This window comes from Beta vulgaris, assembly GCF_026745355.1.
Source record: "Beta vulgaris subsp. vulgaris cultivar EL10 chromosome 5 unlocalized genomic scaffold, EL10.2 EL10_2_Chr5_s1, whole genome shotgun sequence".
NCBI lineage: Eukaryota > Viridiplantae > Streptophyta > Magnoliopsida > Caryophyllales > Amaranthaceae > Beta > Beta vulgaris.
This window is the reverse complement of record NW_026611041.1, coordinates 244,801-257,846: the sequence shown is the minus strand read 5'-3', so window position 1 is coordinate 257,846 and position 13,046 is coordinate 244,801. Positions and strand designations below refer to the sequence as shown.

The 13,046-nt window shown below is 37.0% G+C and overlaps 1 protein-coding gene across 1 annotated transcript; it reads left to right on the top strand.

Moving 5' to 3' along the window:
* The first annotated feature begins 3,556 nt into the window (after positions 1-3,556).
* On the top strand, positions 3,557-4,102 carry LOC109136548 (uncharacterized mitochondrial protein AtMg00810-like). Its single transcript, XM_019252728.1, has one exon. The coding sequence runs from the start codon at positions 3,557-3,559 to the stop codon at positions 4,100-4,102; it is 546 nt and encodes a 181-aa protein (XP_019108273.1).
* Positions 4,103-13,046: the final 8,944 nt, after the last annotated feature.

Genomic DNA, 13,046 nt, shown 5'->3' with positions numbered 1-13,046 from the left:
ATAAACAATTCAAATAATATCATTCGAACGATTCTAGCTAATGCTTCTATGCCACCATCTTTTCGGCATCTGCTTTATCTATGGAAGCATATCTAAACATTCTTCCTTCCTTAGTCTTAGATTATTTGTTACCTGCACAAATCCTCTATCAAAGTGACCCTTCTTACTCGGATTAGCGTTTTTTTGGTCGTTTATGTTTCCCGTTATTCCCCTCAACAACTATAAACAAACTACAGGAAAAATCTACCCCTTGTGCCTATCTTGATCCATCTCCAAGCCATTGTGGCTCAAAAGGCCATGATATGTCTAGTGGTAAGATAATAATTTGTCGTCATGTGCGTTTTGTTGGAACCGAATTTCCATTTTCTGAACTCCACAAAACCACTCTACAAATTATGATTTTCTGAGTGATAATCTTGATCCATCAATCATCCATCTTATTTCTAGGAATTTCGCACCACAAAATCCACAGCCTGCACAAATTCTTCTGCCTAACTTTCCACCTCTTACTCCCACCGGGCCACAATCTCACACGGGCCCAGCCAACCCGTTTTCCTCTGCTGCTCAGTCCCAACCCAATCATCATGTAGCCCAGACGCTACATCATGCCCTCTACCTTCTTCTCATACTAGCATTTTTTGCACGCGATGCGTGCTTGGATTTTTTTCAAAACAGAAGCTCAATGTTTTTCGACGTATGTAAAAGTCAAAATTTGAACATTAGACATACAAAGTATAATTGTTTTTATTTGCAAAATTTAATTGGTTTAGTCTCTGTCACTTAAGTCTTTCACCAGTCTTTTTTTTTTTTTTTACTTTTCAAGGTCAAAATTCTATGAATAAAATAGAAATTTTATTGAATTTAGCTATGATTTCTAATTTATAATTTTTTAGTTGATTTTTGAATTAAGTACACTACTTCATATATTGTGAAGAAAGTGGACACTTGAATTTCAAGTCAAATTTTTGTGAGTATCTATTGACGTTGCAGTGTATTGGTTGTAGTTTGTAAGTTAATCTTTTGATTTTTGTAAAGTTTCATCATTTGTGTGATTTGTATAATGTAAATTATGCAATTCTATGATTTTAGTTGACTTGTGAGTGATTGTTATAATTTTATTTCCAGTATTTTTATTTGAATCTCCCTTTGGTTTGTAAGTGGATTTGTAATTTAGAAAGGAAAAAAGGATAAAATAGTCTCTTCATTCGTGGACAGCATAGCTCCCTCTTTCCTTATATAATAGAGAGATATGTTGTACTTTAATTATTGAATGATATTTTATATAAACCTTTTTGCCTTGATAATTAATCGCTATAATATAATATAAAGAGATAGGTCCAAATATATGTAAAAGTTTCATTATATATAGAAAACACTATGAAAAAGTAAATAATTTTTTTTCCTTGTCTAACTTCTAAATTATGATTTCACTACAAATACACCTTAGTTTTTTTTCCTTGTCTAACTTCTAAATTTTGTTTGTACACATTGATATTTAAAAATTTCCATCATTTCAAATTTTGTCGTTTTCTAAATTTTAACACTTTGAGCTTCAATTATATTTGAAATGAAATTTTGATTTTTTCGTACACAATTTGATATTGGAATTTTTTTTTAGAAAAACAAAAATCGTTATTTTTTGCAAATTAATTTAGTTTTTTTTTTCTGAAAATGGATTTTTGCAAAAAATTGTTCGCAAAAAGTTTGATATTGTTTTGTTTTTCAAAATTTATTTCTGAACATGGATTTTTTGCAAAAGTTTTGGGCAAAAATTTAAATATTGGCATTTTTTTAGAAAATGAACTAAATTTGTTTTATATGAAAATGAACTAAATTTAAGTCCGATTGTATAAAAGCCCTTTTCAACTCATTGTTGTCATCCCACTTTTTTAACTACATAGCAGTCAACTAATTTCCTATTGTTTATTTCAACTAATGTGAAATAATTTTGAAGGTTAAAAGAATTATGTGCCTTTTTGGAAGTTCGCAAATTATGCTGATGGATAAATGTGTGATATCACCGTCAAAATCTTATGTTTTTCTCAAATTTGTGTTTATAGGTAACCTTTGTGAGTAATTGTGAATGGTTCTTGAGAACAGTGATTTGTAAGTAAATTTTTGTAGTAAATGTTTTTGTATGTATTGACGTTCTAGGTTATTAGTTTTACTTTGTGTTAGAATATATGTTAATATTCTTGTATATTATAGGATGATTTGTTATCATTGTATTTAGGTAACTATAGAGTAGTTTCCTTATGAGTAGCATAGTTGCAAATGTATATACTGATTGGATGGGAATAGAATCAATCAAGGGATTACACTCTTTCACTTTGTATGTTAATTTATTTTAAGGTTTAATAAAGTTTCTTGATTATTTAAATGATTTGCAACATGATTTTCTTAATTATATGAGTGATTTATAAAGTTTCTTCTTTTAAGTGATTTGTGAGTAAGTGTTGTAAATTAATTTTCGGTAGTTTTCTTTGAGTCTCAATTATAATTTTGAGATTCCTTTTGTAATTTAGAAAGGGGAGGGGGGGCAAAATAGTCAGTTCAAAAGAGGACACCATAGCTCCCCCCTTCCCTTATATAATAGAGATTATAAACTCGCCCACCTCACGTGGCCCTAGCACGTAACCTAAAACCACGTCAAACATGCCCTCCTCTCCTAAACCAAATAATCCCTTGGTCCACCACATGGAAACTCGTACTATCCATGGCATTTTAAAACCAAATCCTAAATACTTTACTTAGTGTCACGTAAACACCACCACGAACATTTCTCCTATTCTAAAAAAATCTTGCTAGTGCGCTTCGTGATCCCAATTGTAAATGTGCCATGTTTGGTGAGCTTAACACTTTAATTGATAAGACTTGGGAATTAATGCCTAGGCCACCGGATGTAGATGTTATTCGTTCTATGTGGATTTTTCGCCATAAGTATAAATGTGATGGTTTTTTTAGCGTTACAAGGCTTGTCTTGTAGGTGATGGAAAAACATAAGAGCAAGTTGTTGATTGTGATGAGACGTTTAGCCCCGTGGTTAAACCTACTACAATGAGAGCAGTCCTCAGTATTGATGTCTCTAACTTTTAGCCTATCCATCAAATACACGTCAAGAATGCTTTTTTACATGGTTATCTTAATAAATTAATTTATATGCATCAGCCCATGGATTTTCGAGACAATAATCATCCTAATCATATTTGCCTCTTAGAAAATCTTTACATGGTTTGAAACAGGCTCCTCACACTTGGTATCAAAGGTTTGCTAATTTTGTTGCTACCATTGGGTTTTCTTCCAAAAAATTGAGATCACTATTTATTTATTTACAAGAATGGTTCTGACACTACTTATATTTTTTGTATATGGATGAAATTATACTTACGGCTTCTTCTGATTGTAATTATTCCATGACTCTCTTGCATTCTGAGTTTGCTATGAAGGACCTATGTTCTCTAAGTTTGTTTTCTGGTATTGTTGTTACTCGTCATGCTCATGGACTATTTTTTTTATTTTAGAACAATATGCGTCAAAAATTATTGGACTTGCCGGCATGTCTAACTATAGTTCATGTCATACTCCTGTTAACACTAAGTCCAAGCTTAGTGCCACCATCGATGCTCCTTTTGATGATCCGACTAAATATCGTAGTCTTGCAGGTGCTCTTCAATATCTTACTTTCACTCAGCCTGATATAACTTATGTCGTGCCACAGATTTGTCTTCATATGCATGCTCCTACTAATGAGAATATGAGTGCTCTCAAGTGTATAATAAGCTACCTTCAGGGTACTTTATCCCATGGTTTGCATTTGCACACATCCACCGTTGATCACCTTATCTCTTACACAGATGTTGGTTGCAGTGGGTGTCCTGACAACCGTTGTTCAACTTCTGGTTATTGTGTTTTCCTCGGGGATAATCTGATCTCTTGGTCTTTCAAAAGACAACCTATACTCTCCTGTGGTAGTGCAGAGGCAGAATATAGGGGTGTAGCTAATATTGTTTCTGATTCTTACTGGATTAGGAACCTGCTTCTAGAGTTGCATTGTCACCTTCAAAAGGCTACTCTAGTTTACTTATTCGGCAATTTTGTTTAATATCAACGCACCAAACACGTTGAGATGGATATTCACTTTGTTCGTGAGAAAATGGCTAGTGGTGAAGTCCGTGTGCTTCATGTTCCTTCTCGTGACCAAATTGCTGATATTTTTGCAACAAGGATTTCACGCATTCTATTTAACGATTTCAGGGTTAGTCTAAGCATATGAGAACCTCACTCTTCGACCGAGGGGGTGTGTTAGAATATATTTAGCATACATCTCTTATCATTGTATATATCTTTATTTTAGCTAGTCAATATTTGATTACCATATTTCTAGCAATCAGTTAGCAAATTTGTAGCATAACTCTATGCTTGTAACTTGTATATATTCTCTAACTTGTAAAGCAATTCTCACATAATCAATTTCTTTCATAAAGGTAACAAACTTGGGAATCCAATAACCACCAAGCAATGGTAATGGATTGAGGAGAGGTTGAACCGAAAAAGAAGAAAGAAAATAGTTAATTGACTCCATATCTTAGAGGCCAAAAATGTCGAACCAAACATGCTCTTAAGGTGCAAAAAACCAAGTTGATTATCAACAATGAGGACTGAAACACGTTTGTTGGACTGCAAACAAGATCAGGTACCAGTACATTCTAGGAAATAAACCAATACTAATAGGGAAACGAATATTTCATCCCATAAAAGATTGATTTTCGGAAAAACTACTAGTAAATTACAACTGTATAAAAAGTGTCACAATTCACTCTGAAGCTTCCATATTGAAAGTATACCAGCAATTGGTCCTTTAATTAACTATATACTTTACAATTTTCTTACTGCCGTCTGTTGATGTAATTTATACGTATGCAATTACATTTGTCGTTTGATATTGTTCATTGAGGCTCCAAGATATTCGGAAGGAAGACATGAAAATTTTAGCTTTTATTATTTCCATGTTGATGATGGCTGCCCTTCTTTGTTCAGGTTAATAAATTCTTTTACAATAATGCACTTTTTGTAGAAAATATTTCACTTGCGGTGTATTGAAATGGAGTTTCTTGCATTTTAGACTTTTTCTAGATTAACTGAATATTTTTTAATCTTATGTATTACTGTGTAAGGCATTCCAAAAACTTTTACGCAATTATGATTATTTTTTAATATAAAAAAATCTCGATTTGAAAAATTTATCGCCAAGACAATATAATAAAACAAAGGTATTATTCCAATTATATATTAAGAAAACTCTAGTCATCTTATCTGCTACTGCATGTTTCTTTTTTTTCAAATTGTGCTACTAATTAATATTATAAAGTTTTTGGCAGTTGATGGTTCACTTGAATTCAGCCCTGCACCAAGTGACAATGTTATGAAACTCAAGTGTTGTTTCGACAACCATATAGGAGAATGTATTCCAGGGCAGGAATCTGAACAAAATTGTGATCAGTTATGTCTTCAAAATGAATGCTCGAAAGGAGGGCGTTGCAAAGTGTTCTTGCACCCTCCTCCCAACCATTATTGCCATTGCTATTGTTGATCTTTAGTACTAAAATTCTGATTTAATTCATCACATTTAATTGTATCAGTTTCAATCAAATATCGGCTGTATTTGTTTTCCATTATAAGAATAAGCAAATAGTTGTCATTAGATACTTTCAAGTTTCAAGTGACATAATTTTAGCTGGATTAGTTATTTTATATGAAATTACTTGAACTGATATGATTAATATTAGACAATGTTAATGATACGTGTTTTGTTTCGTCAAAAAAGTGAAACACCAAACCACCAAAACCCCCAAAACCCAAAACCCCCAACCCCCCCCCCCTTCCCTCTTTTTTTTTTCTCTGAAACCTTAGCCTCCCTATCCCTTCTTTATTAATTAGGGATTGTCTTGGTTTATTTTTTCCTCTTTTATTTTCAGTTTTTAATTGCTTTTTTGATTTTGTTGAATAATTTAGTATCTCTTTGTGAGATTTCTTCAAACACTGTTATGGGGTTTTTAGTCTCAGTTTTGGAGATCTACTTCTCCCCTATAGGAGTTGTGAGTTTGGTTTTTTTTGTTTTTAGTTATGAGAAATATTCTCATTGGTTGAAGTTCGAGACTCAACATGAAGGTATCGGAATCTCGGATGTGGTATAGGCAGGATCTTGACACTCGGGATGTCATGAAAGCCCAAGGATCCCCTCCAAATTACAATTTATAAAACACCTCAACACAACCCACTAACAAGTAGCAAGGGCAAGCAAGGGATCGAACCCAAGGGAGAACCGACAGTGAACACAAATTTCGGACTATTAGAGGATGAATCTTGGTTACAACTAGGATTGAGGGTTGTATTAAACTAGGTCACGCAATTAAGTTATAAAGAGAATACAATATGATGAAAATAGGTCTTGGGGATGAGGCTCTAATCTAAGTTCATATGAGATAGTCAATGGAGAGCTAGTTAATTGAGGTGTGGATGTGATGAAGTGAACTATATGCTATAACTAATCACCTTCTCAAGCAAATAGTACTATGTTAGACTAAGCAACTCCTACTCGTGGTAATTACTCAATTCAACATGCTTAAGTACATCAAATTCACAAGTCTTGACTCAAAGACCTAATCTCTTAGTGAATTCAAGACAATGAGTCTAGTGAGCAACACATCCTAAATTCACCATCTCGATTACAATTAGGATAGCTTAGAAGAGTTTCAATGGTGATCAAGCAAAGAGACCCACAACCAATTACACTAAAACTCAATTTCACATTCACAACCCCATCAACATGCTCCAATCAACTATTCATAGTCACAAAGAGAGGTTTTCACCCCCAAGCCCTAAAATGGAACTACTCACTACTCATGATGAATAACATAGCATACATAGAAACACGAATTACCAACATGCAAGTAGAAATCGAGTAGAGAAATTGAATAAACTAAAGAAAATCAAACATGCAACTACTTGGATTGAAATCAAGTGCAAAAAGTACAAACTTACTGATTACAAGAAATAACTGTTGAGTTTAAAGCTTAAAATTCACTATGAGTGCATAAATTAATGGAGATCCTCAAGAGTTTGAAGTTGTCACCCCTTTTCTCTCTTGTTTCTCTCTCCTTTTAAAGCTAAGAACTAAAATCTAGAAAGTAGAAAAACCGTCCCCCCCCCTTTACATTCCCCTCCCCTTTTTCTTTTATATGACACTCAAAAAATATTAAATCGTGGCGGAGAAAGCAAAGTTGTCGCCAGAGCACAGGGGGAGTGCCCGCTCCTTCATGGAGCTCCCGCTCTAGGGGATTGGGGAGTGCTCGCTCCTGAATGGAGTGCTCGCTCCTGAGGTTCTGCCGCCGATCAACAAAAACTGCCCATGTTGAGCTGGAGCTCCAGTGAGGAGCGGTAGCTCCGAGTTTGAAGCAGCGAAATCAGCTCCACTATGGTGATCGTACCCCAACCAAAGTCGTGAGCCATCGCGGGAACCTGGGAAGCAACACAAACAACACCAAAACACAACCACAAACTACTCTAGGACACCAAAAAGACTCAAGGACACAAAAATTATGGAAAATGAACTAAAAACTAACGAAAATGTCTCGACCAAAGCTTAAAAAAGGAGCTTAAAAGACGACCTTGAATGAGCACAAAAGCTCATTCATCAACTCCCCCAAGCTAGAGGGTTGCTTTCCCTCAAGCAAACATGAGGAAAGATGACACAAAACTCAAAAGAAATTGTGCATGAGAAACATTCTCAATCTAGCTCATAGCTCAATCCTAAGCCCCATTGAACGCGAGAACACTCGTGATTGAAAAATGAGGTAATGGTGTAATGAATGGGGGAGAGAGGAGCGCGCAAACCAAGTCAGGACCAATCAAACCGCTCACCAATTGCTCGACCCTCAAGTAAGGACGACCACCACTATTAAGCTCTGAACACAAATTCACAACATAACCGTCATGAGGGACCATAAATGTGACTAGAAAGTCAAGGGGACTTCTCACGGCTTGTAATGTTGGCTAGGTTAGGGGGGTGGGAAAATTTTGGGAAAGTAGTGCTACATATATCCTAGTGGAGTTAGAGAGATAAGGAAAGAGAGAACCGAGACATCAATCCACTGCTAAAGATAGAACCACAACCAAAAACCAGAGGACGGGAGCCAACACTAGTAGAATAAATGCTATTTGCTGCGGTCAAAAAGTGGCATATTGCTGCGGTTTTGACCGCGCAGCAATTAAGGGGGCAGCAATAGGTATTAATTATATTGCTGCGATTTTAAACCGCAGCAATATCGACAAATATTGTTGCGGTTTTTAGGCTAAACCGCAGCAATATGTGTTTTTTTTAATTGAAAAAATACAACATATTGCTGCGGTTTTGACCAGAAACTGAGCAATATATACCGGTATAGGTAAAAAAAAAAAATTATCATTTGCCTTCAAATTTTAGGGATAAAAATATAGAATGAAAATAATACAACATAAATATTAAAGAATTGCTTATTCGACTAAAAAACAAAATTCAACATATATAAAAAAACAGAAACTGATTCATCTCCAAAAAATGAAAAAAAAAATTCAACAAATAAAATTCAACACGACCGAATTCGTCAGATCTGGGTTCAACTTAAAAAATTCAATATATTCATCTGAAAAATGAAAACGAAAAACAGAAAAAAATTTCGCACCATCCAAACATCATACATGATAATTACAATTACAAAAGCAAAACAAATTAAAACTCTGATCAGATGCTTCCCCGTCTTTCGATTTCTTCGACTGGGTTCGTCAAATTACCGTCGATGAATTCGATGGAGATGGCGACTGGATTCGCGGATTCGTCGATGAATTAATTCGAGGAACGACCCACGAGAGATAGTTGAAGAATGAACGACCCACGAGAGAAGGTTGAACGAAAGTCGACGGCGATCTTGTGAATCTGGCGAGCGACCCACGAGAGAGGGTTGACAAACGAACGACAAAGAGCGGTCGACGACGACCTTACGAATCTGGCGAGGGACCTTGCGACGCCGTTAATTTCGAACGGTCGACCGGCGTGATTGAGCCGTTGATTTCGAACGGTTAACCGGCTTGATTGGGAGGAGAGAGAGAAGATGAGGAGAGGAGAGAGAGAAGATGAGGGGGGAGGCGTGAAATGATGAGAGGAAAAGAGGAGAGAGAGAGAGAGAGAGGAGGAAACCCTAACTGGTAAATCAGAGAAATAAACGCACCCATGGGCCTTTTTATTATAATTTTAAAAGCCTAATGCTGAGGTTTTGTATAGGAACCGCAGCAATAGGTTTAAATAATATTTTTTATATATTTTTTGATATATTGCTGCGGTCCTACGTGGAAACCGCAGCAATATTAGCTAGCCAGGGCCCCACATTTTTTTCAAAATGTATTCGTTGAACAATATTGCTGCGGTTTTGGGAGGGAACCGCAACAATATTGTTATTTTCTGTTTTTTGTTTTCTTTTGGCATGTTATATTGCTACGTATAGGTAAAACCACAGCAATATCACCGCAGCAAATAGCATTTATTCTACTAGTGCAAACACCAACAAACTAGCAAAATTATTCTACTTAGAGTTTACTCAAAATAAACAACTACTCCAAGTTAGGAACGAACATAAGGGTAAGAGTTGAAGGTGTTTCCTAATTTCTCTTCTTTCTCATTTCATTTTTTTTATTTATATATAATTTTTTCTTTTTCTTTTTTTTCATATAATTTTTCTCTCCCTTTTTTTTTGAATTACCCCTAGATGGGGGTAATAGGAAGATAGCATTGAAAAGCAACAAAATGATATAAGACTTACAAAAACGCCATCAAGCAAACAGAATCATTAATCCACAACGAGCTAGTACCGGTTGTCCTAATCTCTCAAAAGAAATAAACTCCACTAGTGGGAATTATTTGGCATGTGACTAGAGATGTAGGCTTCAAAGAGAAGGGAGGACAAAGGCTAAGAGGGGCCAAAAGTCGGGAAAAAAAAATTGATGAAAAGGGGAGGCTTTTTGGCTATATAGTTAATCCTAAATTCTAAATGAATGCCCACTATCCTTCTTCCTAGTGATTCATGGTGCGGGATACGAATGCAAATAAGGAGACCCTAACACGTCCAAACTAAAGAGAGGGCCCCATACGACGCTTACGGGGTTCTGGCAAGTTTTTCAAGCATCACAACTAGAAATTACACCGTGCCAACCACTCCCCCAAGCTTACCACGCACATTACACTGAGAACCATCACGCATCAAAGCGGAGAATGGGAATCGGGAACAATACATGAACCAAATTAGGATGTTAACCATGCACAAGACTCGACTAAAGGACCTAGACTCGATCAAAGGGGACTCGAAGACACTACAACTAGCGCTAACGACACAAATACATCAAATACTAATGAAAGTGAATAGCACAAAACAAAAACAAAAGACTAAAAATGTGAAAGAAAAAGGGAAGAAAGCAAAGAAAAAAAAAATGAACAAACATTAGTAGGTTAGTGTATTCAAAAGAAAAACAACTAACTACCAAAGTTGATTTAGATTAGCGAGAATTTGGATTAAAGGTGATTTGGATTTTGAAGTGGGAGAAAACACACATGCACGAGAGAACTAAGCAAACAAGAAGGGAACACACAACCAAAACCAACCATAACCTCATGCATTCACCTTCTCAAGAAATCTCAAACAAACACCACCCAAGAAAACAAAACCGAATACGGAACACATGTAAAGTACCTCATGCATTCACCTTCTCAAGAAATCTCAAACAAACACCACCCAAGAAAAAAAACCGAATACGGAACACATGTAAAGTACCTCACTTACCCCCCCTCCCCAAGCTTAGGTGAGCGCCGTCCTCGGCGCTCTTAGCGTGTAATCTAGTAGTCCCCGAACTCCGGTGGACCATGAGGCTCCCATCCGCCTGTATATCCTATTGGAAAGTCGGGCGTGTCCGGGTTATACCCCCGTGCATTTGGGTCGGGGGTGTAAGGATAAGCGGGGTCACTCATAGCTTTCATCTGCCCCGGAACTTGCCAATCATACCCATATTGTTATACGGGAAATAGGGGTGCCCATATCGGTTTAGGGGTCCTTCTTGGGGAGGTTGGTAGGGGTAGTTGAGGTGAGGAGGTTCAGGTACAATGTTAGTGTTCAGTTCAATCCGTTCCAATCGGTTACGGATGTCAAGGATGGCATCATTAATGTCAATGGGGGCGCGGGAAGAAGAGGAAGGTGCTTCTACCTCAAAAAGTCCAACAGATTGGGCCACAGTTGCCCTAGCCCTAGCCCCTGGAAACTCATTAATCTCATCCTCGTTGTCGAGGTTCCCCATTGGAAACATCCACTTAAGCCAAGTACTACTCGGGGGACCTTAACAAGAGGTTAGGTTAGAGTTGGGCAAATAATAATAGTGTACCCCATGGACCCTCTAGCTAGATCTGTCTTCTTTATTCGTGTTACGAATGAAGCCGAAGGTTCTAAGGGCATCTAAGTCCAATGAGGGGCTGTGATCTACTGGGTCACAAGCGTCTATTAGGTCCTTGAATCCTAGCTGAATTGCAGGCCACGTCACCATCCCTCCCATATGGATATCTCCCTTGGTGTTAAGAATTTTTTTACAACATTCAAGAAAGAGCAAACCAAAGTGCAATTCATATTGGGGATAGAGGGCGGCATGCAATGTTGCTAGTTCTTCCGCGTTGATCTTGTGGAAGTCTCCTTTCGGTGAGAGAATGTTATGAAAAAGTCTAGAAAGCACCCGAAGGGAGGGACTTATGACATGATTTGGGTATGCATTACGAGACACAAAAGGGCTTTTGTTGGTGATTTCTTTCCACCACAACGTGGCATTAAATGTTTGCTCCGGGCCACTAGGAGTAAGGCGTATTGCCTTTTTATCCCACCCAAAAATCTCATTTAATCTCACAAGGGAGATGTTTTGTTGTCGGTTGAAAATGCAAAATGAGATTTGGGTTTCGGGAGGCAAGACGTCTTCCTCGGAAGTGACAACAATTTGTAATGTGGAAAGAAATTCCAAGGTTAGCCTATTAATTGTTTTGGGTTATTCGGTCTTGAACTTTACCCAACCAATTCTACTCAATAAAGTGTCCATATCGCGGTGAATACCCAAACTTCTACATGTCATTTGGTCGTAAAATCGTGTTGAAACTACATTCCTTGACTCTAGGGTTTTATAAATGTGTTGGAATTGACGGGGAATGACAAGGTTGGGGACTTCAACTTCCGGTTTGGGCGAAGCAAGGGAACCGGAAGGCCTACTAGTGTTTCGGGCTTTCTTATTTCCAGCCATAACAATGGAGACAAAGGTAAGCACAAACAATCAAGACAAGAGCCCACAACTACTCAACCAAAATGACTTCCCTTCCTAACAACAATCAACAAATCAAAGTAGAAATGTAGTTTAATCCAATTTATCACAAAATCACCCAATAAGAAACAAAAACAAGCAATGTAAGATGGAAAATTCACAAGTCTCAATATAGGGTTTGAGCAAAATAAAAAGGGTTTTGAAGGAATCGTTACCCTTGATGCGTGAACTCCCTTTTTTAGCTAGAATTGAGCCTTCCTTTTGTATTTGAGCACTTTGCTTGCTTGATTTTGGTCCTTTTTTTCTGAAAATTGTTGCCCTAACCTTTACTTGGTGGTTTTGTGAAGCTTGAAGAGAGAGAGACTGGAGGTGTTTAATGGAGGTTAGAGACTGGGGATAAATATTTGTGGTTGTGAGAGGGAGAGAGTGAGAGGTTTGAGTGAGTTTGAGGGTGTTCTTGAGTGTTTTAGGGAGCATTACACAATCCAAATGGCATCCTTCGATAAGCAAAGGTGCCATAAGGACATGTGAAAGTTGTTTTCTCTTGATCTTGTGGGTCAATCGGGATTTGTAAAAATCCGGAGTACCCATCAAGAAAGCAAAAGTGTGTATGACTCGCCAACCTCTCTAACATTTGGTCAATGAAAGGGATTGGGAAATGGTCTTTACGGGTTGAT

What these genes read in the sequence shown, in the direction of transcription:
- LOC109136548 (XM_019252728.1), top strand. Translation starts at nt 3,557, where the DNA reads ATGTCTAACTATAGTTCATGTCATACTCCTGTTAACACTAAGTCCAAG.